Source organism: Xenopus tropicalis, chromosome 1 (genome assembly GCF_000004195.4).
Source record: "Xenopus tropicalis strain Nigerian chromosome 1, UCB_Xtro_10.0, whole genome shotgun sequence".
Taxonomy (NCBI): Eukaryota; Metazoa; Chordata; class Amphibia; order Anura; family Pipidae; genus Xenopus; species Xenopus tropicalis.
Window position 1 is genome coordinate 104,778,914 of NC_030677.2, and position 16,705 is coordinate 104,795,618.

Consider the following 16,705-nt stretch of genomic DNA (forward strand, 5'->3'; position numbering starts at 1 on the left):
ACCATGCATCCCGGGGGGTCTCTCTCTCTCCCTGCTGCCAGATCTGTTCATGCTCTCTCCTTGCCTTATTGCCTTGACTTCCTCTTTCCCATCTCCCCTTGCAAAGTCACATGGTATCAGCCTTACTGTTTCCAGATTGTCTAAGGCTGCCATCTGCAGGCTGGAGGTGGCGTTTGCACAGTCCTCATTTGCCTGCCTGTTACAATATATAAAACATATGCAGTGAGATGCAGTGGGTACTGATGCCAAATATTCAGGCATGCCCTTGCACTATAACACTGGCAATGAAACACAATATTAGTTTGTTTCCCAGCTATGCAGTCTCATGAGTGCTCCACTCTAACTAACTAGAAATAAACAAAACAATGACAAAAGTAAGAAAAAAAAGTAATTGCAAAAAACAAAAACAACCACAAATAATATATAAAAGGACTGGAGGAAGGGTGATAGGGATTTTATAGATGCCAGGTGACAAAAAATGATTTAATTTCAGTTAGTGATTCAGCCTTTAGAACATATACAGTATAGTATCTGTAGGAGTGGGAGGATGATACAGTATAATACCTATGGGAGTGGGATAATAATACAGTATAGTACCTGTGGGAGTGGAATAATGATACAATATAGTACCTGTGGGAGTGGGATTATGATACAGTATAGTACCTGTGGCAGTGGGATGAAATCTGCAGCAAAAGTTCAGAGTTGGTGGGGATCTTAGGTAAAGTTTACAGCCTGCAGATCCTCTCCAGTCTTCATTTCTGCAGTGCCTTTAGTTTGTAATATATTTCCTTAGCCCTGTCTACATCTGTGCCTTGATTGGTCAATTTTACTGTCTGTCAAGACAGCTGTGGTCTTGTTGGAGAAGCCACAAGAAGAAAGATCTGGAGCTTGCAGGAATGCAAGTAGATTTCCCCAATGTTATACCTTCAAGAGCAGTGCAGAAACTGAGGGGCACATTTATTAAGTACAACAGGTACTAAATACAAAAAAATTGTATTTGGCCGTACTGTATGTATTTTCTGCGACATTTTCATACCTTTGTGCAACTTTGTTGTACTTTGCACGACTTTCTCATACTTTGCGACATAATTTGTGCGACAAAATCGTATTGTTGTGCCGAGTACGAAAGTTTCAGATTCATTCAAGCTTCGGTATCGTGACTTTCCTTGGGCCGGGTTGGAGCTGCAGAGTGCCATTGAGTCCTATGGGAGGCTTCCAAAATCATGCACAGAAGGATCAGTCGGAAATGTTTTCCAGCCGTTTACGACGGTTCTATACGAAAATTTCTTGACTTTCAGATCGTCAATACAATATTATCATGACTATTCCAAATTTTTTCTAAGCATTTTCGTGATATTTGCGATCATCAGAAATTATCATAGCTAATCCGAATTTTTCCCATTTTGGGATTCAAACTCATACTTTCATGAATGCGCCCCAGAGTGTTTTTTTTTTTTTAAGTGCCAAGTAGGTTTGGGAAGCCTTAGCTTCCCCTAACCTTAGCACCTATGGTGCTTTGCAAAGTGAAAGAATATCCCCTCCACCCGCAAGTCTATGTGACTTTTAATACAGCTCAAAACCTTGTTTGCCCTTGTAGCTTCTGACTGGCATTGCTTGCTACAGCCAAGTTTATTATCTACAAGGACTCCAAGGTCCTTCTCCATTATGGATTTGCCTAGTGCAGTCCTATTTAGGGTATAAGTGGCTTGCATAATTTTATGTCCCAGGTGCATGACCTTATATTTATTGACATTAAATCTCATATGACACTTCGCTGCCCAGGTTGCCAATTTGTCAAGATCCTGCTGAAAGGATGCCACATCCTGGATACAATTAATTGGACTGCAGAGTTTTGTGTCATCTGCAAACACTGATACATTACTTACCATACATTCTGCTAAGTCATTAATGAACAAGTTAAATAAAAGTGGACCCAGTACAGAACCCTGAGGGACCCCACTAAGAACCTAACTCGTAGAGAATGTACCATTAACAACCACCCTTTCTACCTGACCCTGTAAACAGTTTCCTATCCATGTGCAAACGACTTCTCTAAGACCAACAGACCTTAGTTTAGATAGTAGTCATTTGTGGTGCACTGTGTCAAACATTTGGCTAAATCCATATAGGTCACATCTACTTCAACCCCACTTTACAGTTTCTTACTAACCCCATCATAAAAAGCAATAAAATTTGTCTGACATGACCGGTCCTTTATAAAGCCATGCTTATTACTGAGCATTATGCCAGTCTCCAGAACATAAATTTGAATGTGATCCATTAACAAGCCTTGCCCACCACTGATGTCAAATTTACTGGGCTATAATTGCTATTCTGAGATTGTAATATACCATACCATCTGAAAGTAAGTCTGAGAGTATCAGAAATAGAGGCCTGGCTAGCACTGAACTAAGCTCTCTCAGTACCCAAGGGCAGGGCCGGAACTAGGGGTAGGCAGAAGAGGCAGCTGCCTAGGGGGCAACGATTGAGGGGCACCAGGCAGGAGCCTCTCCTGCCTACCCCTAGTGCTACTTTGTCATTGCCTCCTCCGCTTGTCCTTAGCGCCCCCCCCCCCCCGCTTTGGCGCGCATGCGCCGCACGGGGGTGGGGAGGTGGGCGGAGTTGGCCGACCGGGTTGCCTAGGGCGCCCGGTCGGCTTGGCCCGCCCCTGCCCAAGGGTGTATTCCATCCGGCCCTGGTGCCTTGTTCAGATTAGTTTTGAGTAAACCTCTTTGTGCCATATCCTGCATCAGCCACAGGAAAATCATTTGTGTAATTTTCCTGTTTTTGATCATTTGTGTAATTTGTGTAATTTTCCTGTTTTTGCATCATCATTTCCTCTGACTCCCCTATTGTATACACTGAAGAAAAGAACTGATTTAGCACATTTGTCTTTTCTATATCAGTTATAATCATATTGTTACCATCAATTAAAGGAGCCAAACTTTCAACACACATCTTTTTACCACAATGTGCTACTCATTTTCTATCTTTGCCTTCCAAATTGCACTTGTTATAGTGTTTATATTACTTAAATAAACTTCTCTCATCATTAGTGGGAGTAATACAGGATTACCAAAACAGGCATTATGAAGTTTGTGCTGAATTCTATGCAGTACTACTTTATTGCTAATAACTGTCAGTAATAGAGATAGTAATAGAAACAGTAAAAGAGAACTGTTTTAAACCCATAGGTAGAGGCAGCTTTATTAACACTTGTATTTTTTTTTTTTTTACTCAAATCAAACTTTTAGCGCAAAGAAACATGTATTTAAATAAAACAACAAATTTTCAGAAGTTAATAAGGGGCAGATTTATCAAAGTGTGAGTTTAGAGCTTAATACATAAAAACTCACCCACTGATAAATACACTTCTTAAACTGTGGGTGTCTCTAAACTCAGACAATTAATAAAAACCACAAAAAACTAAAAGCTAGGGAGGTGATGTAGAAGTCAATGGGAGCTGATCTCCCATTGACTTCTACAAGTCAAGGTGTTAGAGGTTTTCGGAGGGGGTTTGCTTGTAATCGCAAAAAAATGTTTGAATAAACAACCTTTTCTAGGAATTCATGTTTATTTTTTATTCATTCCACAATTTTTATAAACAAATAACTGCAGAGACAACCATGCTTTTTTAAAAGGTAAGTTTACCCATGGTAGAAAAAAACAGGAAAATTACACAAACATGAATTGTAGCAAATCCATCCCTTAGTGGTACAGAGTGTCTGAATACTATATTAAAATCTTCTGTTTCTGAATGCTATCCAGCATACCATTTACACACCCATAACAACATAACCAATGTAGCCATATTTATCCGGGCCTTGGGCACATACATACAGTATGAGCAGGTGAGCCAGTCCATCAGATGCAGTTCTCAGGTTGGCAATACTGTATAAAACATGTCCAGTTATCTTTAACAACCAATAATCAGGTAGTGTAAAATTCACTCTCTTACTGGTTGCTATGGGTTACTGCACCTAGGCAATTGTAGTGACTTTTTCATATATGGGGGTTTATAAATTAATTGTGTTTTTAACTATTTGTTTTCAGCTTTGCTCTTCTCAGGCTTGAAATATTAAGGTAAGTTCACCCTTTAAATAAACACTGTTTTAAATAAACAGCATGTGATGGGTTGGCATATTTCCAGCAACTTTTCAGGCAGTCTTGATTTTTTATGCTTTTTTTTACCTTTTATCTTGGAATTTAATGTTAATGTTATTGGTGGGGTGACAGACCTTGACAAACAAAAAGTTGATTTGACTGTTTTTATTGTCATGTTTACTTTGTATTACTTTTTCTTTTTTTTTGTCACATACATTTGTATTACTTTTCCTTCTGTAGAGGCCTTTTTGACTTTTGAACTGTAGCAACCACTTAGGCATAGAAATTCCAAACTGGAGAACAGAAAACAAAAGTGAAACACAAAAACAACAAAAATTAAAAATGAATCCTAATTTCCATAATATTTGAATAGAATTGTCAATAGCATACTGAAAGTTATTTTAAACTGTAGTAACACTCAGGGCCAGAACTAAGGGTAGGCAGAAGAGGCAGCAGCCTAGGGTGCAACGATTGGGGGCGCCAGGAAGGTACCTCTCCTACCTACCCCTAGTTTGTGTCCCTTTGTCATTGCCCCCCCCATGAAGGAACTTTGCATGCACGCCCAAGCACGCACACATGCAAGGGAGGGGAGGTACAGGTGCAAGGCTTGGCCCGCCCCTGCTGACACTTAAAATGCTGTCAAGATCACTAACCGCAGCATGCAGTAACCTGCTGGCTAATGTTTGAAGTGATTGGAAACATCTAACAATTTGATTCTATACATATTAATCTCTAGGGGGCAGATTTACTAATCCACGAACGGTCCGAAGGCGTCCGAATGCGTTTTTTTGTAATGATCAGTATTTTTGCGACTTTTTCGTCGCTGTCGCAACGATTTTGTATGTTCTGTGACTTTTTAGTCGCCGTCGTGACTTTGTTGTATATTTTCCGCTACTTTTTCGTCACAATTGGATTGGTTTTTCCGCCGTTTACAACCACTCAATACGAAAAAATCGTGACGGCGACGAAATAGTCGTGCAAAATACGATAAAGTCGTGGCGGTGACGAAAAAGTCGCGACAAATACGAAAAAATGGCGACGGCGACGAAAAAGTCGCAAAATTTTCTGTTCCAATACGATTTTTTCCCTTTCGGGATTCGGATTTGTGGATTAGTAAGTCTCCCCCTATGTGTGTATATAACAATATAAATGGAAATGTTAATTGTTCTTAAAGCAGCAAACCATTTGTTCTCCATAGATTTCTTTAGCTAGAGGTTTTTAATGGAACATTCTCTGACATGAGATAATAGATGAACTGGCAGTGCTAAAATCTGCAGAATAAAAAACCACTGTCACAGCACAACACACTCTACACAAGACAATACCAGACAAAAGGGGTTTGATTTCTCATTACTAAACAAAAAAATGAAGCGCAGTGTATGCAGACAGCAGCAATTCCAGACATACAGTATATAAAGGCTGCAGCTTCCCAGTCTTTAACTTCACTGAAACTTCCATCCTTTCAGAATGGGAAAGGTAAGTTAAACAATTTTGAAATACCTTGTTGTTTTGAATCATGACCAGTATTACAGATGTTAAAACTTTTATTTCAACCTCTGACTGCTAAACAGATCAGAGCTACCAGCTGTGTTACAAGCACCGAACATACAGTGCTTAACCAGTACTGTATACTTAACCAGCAGTAACACTGCTCTTATTAAATGGGATGATAGCAAGGGAATATAGCGCAACAAGGAGCAAGACAGCTGTTGGTATTATGTAAGTCGCTGTATTCCAGAATCTTTTATACAGGTATAGGACATCTAGGTTATCTAGAATGCTCGGGACCTGGGGCTTTCCGGGTTAAGGGATCTTTCCGTAATTTGGATCTCCATACCTTAAGTCTACTAAAAAATAATTGAAACATCATTTAAACCCAATGGGATTGTTTTGCCTCCAATAAGGATTAATTATATCTTAGTTGGGATCAAGTACAAGGTACTGTTTTATTATTACAGAGAAAAAGGAAATCATTTTTAAAAATTAGAATTATTTGCTTATAATGGAGTCTATGGGAGATGGCCTTTCTGGATATCAGGTTTCCGGATAAGGGATCCTATACCTGTATAATGTGATATTTTTCCCGTGACAGTGAGATAGTGCTATGGGTCTACCTTTCTCCCACAAAGGTTTTTTAAAACTTTATGTGGTTTTGTTTTTCAGTTTGCTTTTATTTATTCAATGTTCAAATTAATTCAATGTAGAAATATTTACCAAAATGTAAAACTTTGTGTTTTAGGAATATTATCCAAGTGTAACCAGTAGTATATTTTAAAGGAATAAAACTGACGCAATTGAAGAATGATAACTGTAGAAATGGCTGTTAAAGGGGTGGTTCACTGTTAAGTTAACTTTTAGTATGTTATAGAATGGCCTGTTCCTAGCAACTTTGAATTATTTGCCTTCCTCTTCTGACTCTTTCCAGCTTTCAAATGGGGGGTCACTGACCCGGCAGCCAAAGACTAATGCTCTGTAAGGCTACAATTTTATTGCTATTGATACTTATTATGTAGGTAGGTAGGTAAAAGGATATTTTTCTATGTAGGTCCTCTTCTGAACATGTTCCCATCTCCGTTTTCAATAACTGCCTGGTTGCTATGGTAAATAAAACCCTAGTAACCAGATACTTGCTGAAATACCTAACTGGAGGGCTGCTGAACAAAAAGCCAAATAACTAGAAAACCATAAAAACTAAAAAATGAAGACCAATTACAAATTACCCCTTTTAATCTACTTCAAGACTACCCTCTGACTAAGCATGGTAAATGTGTTTACATATCTTAAATTCTCTAAATTATTTTACCATAAAGAGTTATATTTTCACATGTAATGTATATATATACACAGTATATATATATACAGGTATAGGACCTGTTATCCAGAATGCTTGGGACCTGGGTTTTACGGATAAGGGATCTTTCCATAATTTTGATCTCCATAAATTAACTTAACTCCATCTTTTAAATATTGAATAAAACCAATAGGCTTGTATTGCCTCCAATAAGGATTAATCACATTTTAGTTGGGATCAAGTACAATGTACTGTTTTATTATTACAGAGAAAAAGGAAATGATTTGTAAAAATTTGAACTATAATGGAGACTATGGGTGATGGCCTTTCCGTAATTCAGAACTTTCTCGATAATGGGTTTCCGGAAAAGGGATCCCATACCTGTATATATAAAATGTATTTTTCAGACCGTGCTGGTCTAAAAAATACATGTTCAATACAATTCATTTGACTGATATATATATATATATATATACATACGCTCCATAGAAGGCACTCACGGCATGTAGATTTATATAGAAATTCTTTATTGATTCTCCAAATCAACTCATTTCGACCCACTGGGGATCGCCGTCAGTGCCCATAAACTGGACTGTATATATATATATATATATATATATATAGCTAAAGGTATAGGGTCTGTTATCCGGACTCCATTTTGATCCAATAATTCAAATTTTTAAAACTTCTTTCCTTTTTCTCTGTAATAATAATACATATAATAATATAATAATAATACAATAACCCTGTTATTGATCCAAAATAAGATATAAATAATATTGGATGCAAAACAATTATATTGGGTAACTGTAATGTTTAAATGATTATAGAAAAATCCCATATCCAGAAACCCCAGGTCCTGAGCATTTTAGTTAACAGGTCCCATATCTGTATATAAATATTAATATTTTAACTGTAATTGTATCCTTTAGATCATCTTCTACGAGGACAGGAACTTCCAAGGCCGCTGCTATGAGTGCGGCTCAGACTGTTCTGACCTGTCCACATACTTCAATCGCTGCAACTCCATTAGGGTAGAGGGTGGTAACTGGATCCTCTATGAGAACCCCAGTTACAGGGGAAACCAGTATTACCTCTGGAAAGGAGAATACCCAGACTTTCAGAGATGGATGGGCTTCAATGAATATATCAGGTCCTGTCGCTTTATTCCTCAAGTAAGTATTTTTATTATTATGTTCAAACCATTCTTGGCTTGGGTGCAAGTAGAAGACACAGATAGTGCATGTGTAATGCATGCTTTCAGGGCAAAGGTTCATGTCCCAGGTATATTGTTAATATGTTTTTTTAGTTCATGTCCATGTAAAATCTTTTATGCAGTGGTATTGGAATTGTTGCAAGAAATTACCATTGGGTGAATTTTGACATTTGACAGCTAATAATTGGCATATTGACTTTGCCATATTCTTATTAAAATGATTATTTAAAAATGTAAATCTAGTATTATTATAATGATACAATGAAACTTTAGAATAACATCCCATATAGACCTGGGATATAGAGTTTATTCTACATACTGAAATGAGAGTAATAAAAGGAAAGACAGATTTCTTCACTAATGCAATGCTGTGTATCAAGGCTGAGCACAATACTAGCCTAACTTTGAAGCTATTTTCTTTTGATTTTTAATAACCATTGTGATTAATAAATTAGATGTCTTTGACTGAAACCAGGGGACTAGCACTCATTATGGAAGCGAGCATTCAAATGCAGAGACTATAGAATGGAATTAGAGACACTATTTAGTTCATATATTTTTCACAGAGTATTAAATTAATCAAGAAATGCAAGAATTTCCTTTTGTTTCACACATGTCTAAAATCGTTATTTTTTTTTTTTCAATTTTTTACAGCACCATGGCCAATACAAAATGAGAATCTATGAGAAAGGAGACTACCAAGGGCAGATGATGGAGTTCTTTGATGACTGCCCCAATACTTATGATCGATTCCGTTTCAACGACATTCACTCCTGCAATGTGTTTGATGGCCACTGGATGTTCTATGAGGAACCCAACTACAGGGGGCGTCAGTACTACCTGAGACCTGGAGAATACAAGAGATACAGTGACTGGGGATCCTCAAGCGCCAGAATTGGATCATTCAGAAGAATCCATCACATGTTTTAAATTATTAGTAAATATATGAATGCAAATATGTTTACATTTCAATAAAACATGCTAATTCTAAAATTCAAACTTGATGTTTTATTCACTTATTAGTTATACTTTCTAACTTTATTTTCGCAAAAAGATGACATCAAGTATAAGGACATACAAGAACAAGGTTCAACCAGGCTGCAAAGTTGCAAACCTGAACTACTATTTATTAACCAGTCACAATGGTGCAGATCATAAGAATCAGACAGGGTTGAAAACTGGTAAGCAGATGAGAAAGGAGCACACAAAGGAAAGAATCTCACAGAGAAGAAAAGAACATCTATATAGGAGAACTAAAGAGGAGGAGATGGAATGGACAGAGCTAAAAGAAAAAATGTCAAATGAGGTTAATACAGGGAGAAATCAAAGAAAAAAATGGTAAAACTGTAAAGAAACGCACAACAAAGGGGAAAAGATTGGTAAAAAAAAGATAGAAATATAGATAGTGGGTGTTAAAGTGAAATAACTGATATATTGATAATTGATATAAAGGGAGTAATGATCAGCTTCTACGGATAATGGTAGCTCTTTTGTCAAATAAAATTTATTCATTGGGGTCTGGCAAAGAATTTTCTATTTCACTATATATTAAGGCTACCATATTGCACACAAACACGCTCCGCCCCCACTAAGGGTAGTTTATTTTTACCAGTAGCAAAAATGTTTGTTATGTCCGTTGGCAGCTGTTATTTTCTTTAAATAGTTTCATTCATCTCATCTAAGGTGACCCCAAAAATTATTTTGTACAAACTAGCAGATTATCTGATTGTACTGCACTGTACTGGTGCAGAGTATATTGTATATACATGTAAATCAACATGTGGGCTAAAATATGTTGTTTTGTGCCTGTTTATTGGATAATTCGTTTTAACCTCTTTTAATTAATGAGCTCTTGTAATTTTTTTAAGATACTAGCAAAATCTCCCCACTTTTGCAGGTGTTGAGTGCAAAATTTGTGCAAACATTGGATTTGAAATCTTCTTCACAAAAACTTTACAGCCCTATAGAATTGCATCAATAAACCTTTATAGCATTATAGTTAATAGCATTCTCATTCCACAGAGCTAGTGCATATTTCTGGTTTGCTAAAGGCTGTACCTACATGCTTACCAGGATTTGCAATGAAAACTTTTTAATGTTACTGTTTATTGAGACCAAAACAGGTTATGACAGAAATTAAACCTCATTGTTTGATATCATAGACCAAATCATGTGATAATATTTACCAGTGTCCCCGACTCTCTTTAAACCCCTTTGTAAACCCTGACAAATGATCTGGTCCCTCCCCAGTGCATTAAGATTTATGGTAGAAGTAAGAGCTCTGATATAGTGATGAGCAAATGTTTTCGGCAGGCATGAATTCACAGCGAAATTCTGCATTTGACCATTTGGCAATTGCTTTGCAAATTTTCACCACAAAAAATTTTGCGGTCACAAAAAAAAGGCCTGGCCACATCAAAAGGGGCGTGGGCGCACATTTTTTGCAGTTTTGTGAATTTTTCCGCAGATGTGATCATCGCTACTTTGTTACTATTCTGTTTATGAAAAAGTATCATATTCTGTTCTAAGAGTTAATGTCTCCTCTGCAGTATGTTGTATGTATGTTACTAACATAACTGCATTGTACAGCGACATTACTGAGTTTACACTGCAGATTTGCGCAAGCATATAGTGAAGCCCTTCATGGCGCACGTTGCATCCCAAGATGGCCGCTGTATGAGAAATCTGGACATCCTTAGCAGCACTTATGATTAGTTACCTGATTATGAGTTTTTCATCACATTTCATTTACTGATGTTTTTTACCCTATACTGTATACTATAAAGGTTATAAAAAGCCTGTAATATTTTTCCGGGGTTATTTAGTAATTACTGCCTATTGTAATATAGGTTGGTTGGCAGCCTGCTGTTTTACCGGTATGCTATATACATTTTTGTACACTTTGGGGTATATTTATCATGCTGTGTAAAAAGTGGAGTAAAACATTACCGGTGATGTTGCTCATATCAGCCAATCAGATGCTTTGCTTTGATTTTCTAACTGTTGAAATCTAATTGCTGATTGGTTGTCCTGGGCAACATCACCGGTAATGCTTCACTCCACTTTTTACACAGCATGGGAAATATATCCCTTTGTTTTACGTAAATTTTGTAACCACTATACAATCACAGTTCCTGTTATTTTAGCTAGGCACATTAAGATCTATGGAACAGGTGGGCTGGCGGCCTTTTGGTGTACATAAAAGAGGTAATGTGTCTCCCTGTCTGTTTTACCGGGCTCCAGCCAAGTTCAATCCACCTTAATAAAAAGCTGGAAAGCCCAGAGCATGTCATCTTATGCCTCAAGTCCTTTCATCAGCAGCTATGTGCCTATATGCTGTGCAAGTGTGGGGATCCAGTAGCCACAGAGGCTGGTGGGTTACACTAGGAAATTGGTTAGCCTAAAGCTGGTGGTCTTACAAAAACATACAATAATGTGCTGCCTTGTATAATATGCTTTGTATTTAGCAACCTTCCATATTCTTCCCTCATCTAGTATATATGGTATAATCCCCCTTCTAGAAGCTACCAGTGCTTGGGTGTTGGCTGATATCATTCAAGGTATGGTCAGCTAAAAAAGGCCAACAATTGAAGGCTAAGATAATAATTAGAGACTAACAGAAAAACTTGATGCGTTTTGCCATAAAATGCACAGATAGATATTATAAAACAATGCCAACCAGTATTCTCTTTGCACTGAATTTAGCAGTATTTGTATTATATAGTGTAAACCCACAGTAAAAAAAAATAATGGTTAGTCTGCAAGCTAACTCATATTAAGTAGTAGGAACCTCGCACTACAGTATTTAAGTTAGGGTGCACAGTGTAAGGGTGTACTATTAAAGTATATCTTGTTCTAGGCACAAGAAAAGAAGGAGAAAACACTGGCACACCAGTAATATCGATTAAAAATTAATTATGTTTATTAAACTCACTTTAAAAATTGATTTAAAATCACATACAAGGAAAGAAAGGGAAAAGGTTAAGATCACAATGACCTTATGCTTGTTAGATTTAAATTACAATAGCAATAGCCTCTTTGGGTTCAGTGCAGCTACAAAATCCACTAACAGTAACGGGTTCGTGTGTAACAAAGACCAGGACTAAGTGGCAATTTGATGTATCTAAAGTTAGACACTATATGACCCACTCTGAAGTCAAGTTGTCATAATATAAGAGCCGAAACAAAGTAGCAATTTGTTGTATCCGAATTTAGCTACTATGCGAGCTGCTGAAATGGCCCGCACTTACATATATTTTCCACAAGGGGTCAGACTTAATACTCTAAATCCCCTGTTAGGAGCTGCGTCTAATGCCCAATGCCGATGAACTAACTTGTAGATTACAATGTCTACATACCAAACAACCAAAATATGGATCAAACACGGAGGTAAGTATTATGGGCGCAAAGATATATCCTATCAGGTAAGAACCATGTAGTTTTTAATTTTGCCCACTGGTCTGGCAAATCTGTATTAGGAGCAGTAATAGTGTCAGAAACCACCTATTCATTCTTGCCCCCACTACTAAAGCAGGTCCCCATCCGCTCCCATTCAAAGATGGGCCTGCAGATCAGTGGTAATAGTCATCAACCCCGTGTTTCTATTATGCGTTTCTACTCATACGGGGTGTGTGCACATATACCCCCACCGGGGTCGGGTCGCGATCAATATCGGCAGTTCTAAAGAGCACCACACCTGCCTGCTGAAATACAATCGTGCTAATATTCAACTGCAGGTGTGCACTCCGCGCCTATCTTAAACACTGTTAATATATATATGCCCGCCGTTTGTGTTAAGCGTATCTGTTTTTAGTATACAGAGTATACATCTATACCCCCGCCGGGGTCGTTTCACACATAATGCCGGCAGTGGTAAGGAGCAGCATATTTACCTGTTGGAATACAATCATACACGAGAGCAGGAGAGTACTTTGGCTCCACTTCAGAAGCCATAAAACAGGCTATAGAAAAGCCTTATTCAATTTAGCGGCAATCAATTACAATAGCAAGCTCCCCGTGATTTCGGTAACTCCAGGGTATCTCTAAAATAATTAACTAGAGGTCTTATAATTATCCCCTGTCTATATATCTCACCGTAGCCCCCACCTTACAGTCAACATAACAGCAGGGCTAAATCCAACATGCACCTATTTGTATACTATTGTTAAGGTACTAGAGAAGGTCGAGCGGTAAACCTTATCTTTCCCTAGCAACCATAAATTGGTGCTTTCAACATTAACATGTCCCTGATCATTTTTGCGGCCATAATCTCATCCATTTCATCTCGGCACTGAAATCTAACAAACACAAGGTCAACAACGCCGACGCGCGTTTCGCTAAGAGCTTTATCAAGGCGAAATTCCGGTCGTTTCCATAGAGGTAGTTTTAAACCCCTTACATCCAATCAAATTGCTCAAACTTTTTAGACGTCATTGTTTTCGTATTAGCCCGGCCCCCTTACATTTACTGTCTATTGTTTTAACTGTGTTGCTTTATTGTTAAGTGGATAAAATGAATAAAATCGTTAGACCGATTCCTACAATGAATTCTGCTTATATCTATATGTTGATATAATAAGAGACTTAAAACGTTCAATAAATATCGATGTTTATTAATCATGTATTATTTCTTGCTCATGTATTTATATTTTATTGTATATGTAATAAAGTTCATTTTATAAACATGTACTATTCATTTTTATTAATCATCAAACCAAAATAGTGGTAATATTGTCTTTATATAAATGAATGATTTTCAATGCTAAATTGTACCATGTTGGATATTATCAGTCTATTTATCTCTACTCATGGTGGAAAAATTAAACTAGTGATGTGCCAAGTGCATGTTAACTTAATACTACAAATTAGTTAGTGGGTGAATTTGTGAGTGAGCTAACATGTGCTCGTGAAATGCATGGATTCATAATAGTTGGTGAAAATTACGACGAAAAGAATTATCTAAAAATTATATTTTGATCTAGTTATAATCTGAGATCCTATCTGTGAATGTTACAAATTATACACAAAAGTGATGATTTTAATAGATCGAGAATTCTTGAGACGTAAGGTGCTATGTGGAGAAAAAAGGATAAGTGATGTGCTACAGTTATATCGATAAAAATAAAATTAAATAATAAGATTTAAATTCATGATATATGGTGCAAGAGCAGAGAGTGATATAATATATTGCAACCTTAATTAATTTGTGGGAGAGACTGATAATCCAAACTAAATTACTTCCTAAGTTCGTAGAAATGTGCTAAAATCATTGTTTTCATTTAAACCTTCCGGAGAAAGAGAATTCAAAAGATAAATCCATTTACTTTCTTTTTTGAGCAAATATTCAGTGACATTACCCCCACGTATCCCTAACATTGCATGTTCGATAGCCCAGAACTTTAGTTGACTGGGATTTGCTTTATGAAACTTAAGAAAATGACTGGCTACTGTGCTTAGAGTCTTATTATTCGTCTGATCCATTTCTGCGTTATTAATAGTGCTAACGTGTTTCTGTATTCTCTTGTTTAGAGGTTGGGTTGTCATCCCTACATATCTTTTATTGCAGGGGCATTCTAAACAATAGATTACATTTGTAGTCTTACAATTTATATAGTCATTCACATAATGCACATGTTCAAAGCGATCTTTAAATTTGTTTTGAGTTTTTACCAAATTACAGGAAATGCAGTTGCCACATTTGTATGTGCCTTTAATTGGAGGTTGTCTTTTTCTGTTCTGAAAGTGACTTCTAGTTAGTTGATCTCTCAAATTCTGACACCTTCTGAAGCAGAAGGATATTTTTTTAGGTAAGATTTTTTTCAACACTGGATCCTGAAGTGCAATGGGCCAGAAGGATTGAACAATTTTTTGTAGTTCAGGTGTTTGAGGTCCAAATGTAGTCACAAATCTTATTTGGTTATCATCAGTTGTTTCTACACTCTTTGTTTTTAATAACTGATGTCGATCTGTGATGACTGCCCTGTGGTAGGCTTGTTTTAATATTTTGTTTGGATAACCCCTGTTTTTTAATCTCTCTTTCAATTGTTTTGCTCGTAAAGAGAAGGTTTCGTATGTCGTGCAATTTCGTCTAAGACGTAAAAATTCCCCTACTGGTAGAGACTTTTTTACTGTCTCTTTGTGAAAACTTCTATAGTGCAAGGTTGTATTTGTAGCTGTATCTTTTCTATAGAGGTCTGTCGTGATGTTTAAATGATCATCTATCGCTATATTAAGATCCAGAAACGCAACCGATTTTTGTGACATCGTTTTTGTTAGTTTTATATTAAGAGAGTTACTATTGATTATTTCAAAAAAATCATTCAATAAATCCAAAGGTCCCTCCCATAAGAGAAAAATGTCATCGATGTAACGAATCCACAGAGGGATGTAGCTTGTGAAAAAACTCAAATCATCCGAAAATACATGATCAAGTTCCCATTTGCCTAGGAATAAGTTGGCATATGTTGGAGCGCAGGCCGTGCCCATCGCTGTTCCCTGTACCTGTAGGTAAAAACTATTGTTGAAAATAAAATAATTGTGCTGTAGAATGAATTTTAATAATTTTATTAGAAAATGCCCCTTATCTTGATCTATTGTGCTATCGGTGTCCAAAAAGTATTTTACTGCCTCAATGCCATCCTGGTGTTTTATAGAAGTGTATAACGTTTCGACATCCAGGGTCACCAGCCATGTATCTTTTATGACATGAATTCCCTCCAATTTGGCCAAAACCTCTGTGGTGTCTTTAACATATGATGGTAATATAGTTACATATTTCCTTAATTGTTGGTCTATAAATTTACTGGCATTCTCAGTAAGGTTGCCGTTCCCTGATACAATAGGTCGGCCTGGAGGTTTCTTACTATTTTTGTGTATTTTAGGTAGTAAATAAAATGTGGCAGTTCTAGGGGAATTGACCGTCAAAAAGGTTTTTTCTTGATTGGAAATAAGCAAATCTTTAAAGGCTTCTTCTATTATTCGATTATAATTATGCATATAAATATCACTTGGATTCGAGAATAATTTCGTATATGCTTGTGATTGTAATTGTCGTTTGGCTTCTAGGATGTATAATTCATTTGCCCAAATAACAATGTTCCCTCCCTTGTCTGAAGGCTTTATCTGTACATCCTCCCACGATCTAATATCTTTTAGGGCTTCTCTCTCTGATTTGGTAAGATTATCTGGATGATGTTTGGACTGCAGATTTATAAAGGCCTCAGAAACCATGTCTTTAAACACAGAGACATGTTGACTAATTCCATAACTGGGAGTGAAGTCTGATTTTTTCTTTAATGTAATTTCCTCTGAATGAGTAGCTAGTGAAGTTTCATTTTCTTGGAGCAAACTGTTCAAAATGGACAATGTTTTTGCTTCCTTGTCTAATTGTATGTCGTTTTCTTGTTTGTGGAAATGCTTTTTGAGTAAAACCTTTCGACAAAACAGGTTTAAGTCTTTTTCTAGTTCGAAGTGGTCATGTCGGGGTGTGGGGCAGAAAGATAGGCCTTTAGTTAAGATAGATAAATGACTATCTGTTAGAATATGTTTGGATAAATTAATTACTTGTAATGCCTTATTCTCTATGTCCTCCATTGA

General features: G+C 36.9%; 1 protein-coding gene across 1 annotated transcript; it reads left to right on the plus strand.

Moving 5' to 3' along the window:
- The first annotated feature begins 5,567 nt into the window (after positions 1–5,567).
- crygdl.9 (crystallin gamma D like gene 9) lies at positions 5,568–9,110 on the plus strand. Its single transcript, NM_001126580.1, has 3 exons — positions 5,568–5,580; positions 7,828–8,070; positions 8,766–9,110. The coding sequence occupies exons 1-3, from the start codon at positions 5,572–5,574 to the stop codon at positions 9,039–9,041; spliced, it is 528 nt and encodes a 175-aa protein (NP_001120052.1). The 5' UTR covers positions 5,568–5,571; the 3' UTR covers positions 9,042–9,110.
- The last annotated feature ends 7,595 nt before the right edge of the window (positions 9,111–16,705 follow it).

What these genes read in the sequence shown, in the direction of transcription:
- crygdl.9 (NM_001126580.1), top strand. An exon ending in CCTGTCGCTTTATTCCTCAA is followed by an intron (nt 8,071 to 8,765) that starts GTAAGTATTTTT and finishes AATTTTTTACAG; the next exon opens with CACCATGGCCAATACAAAAT.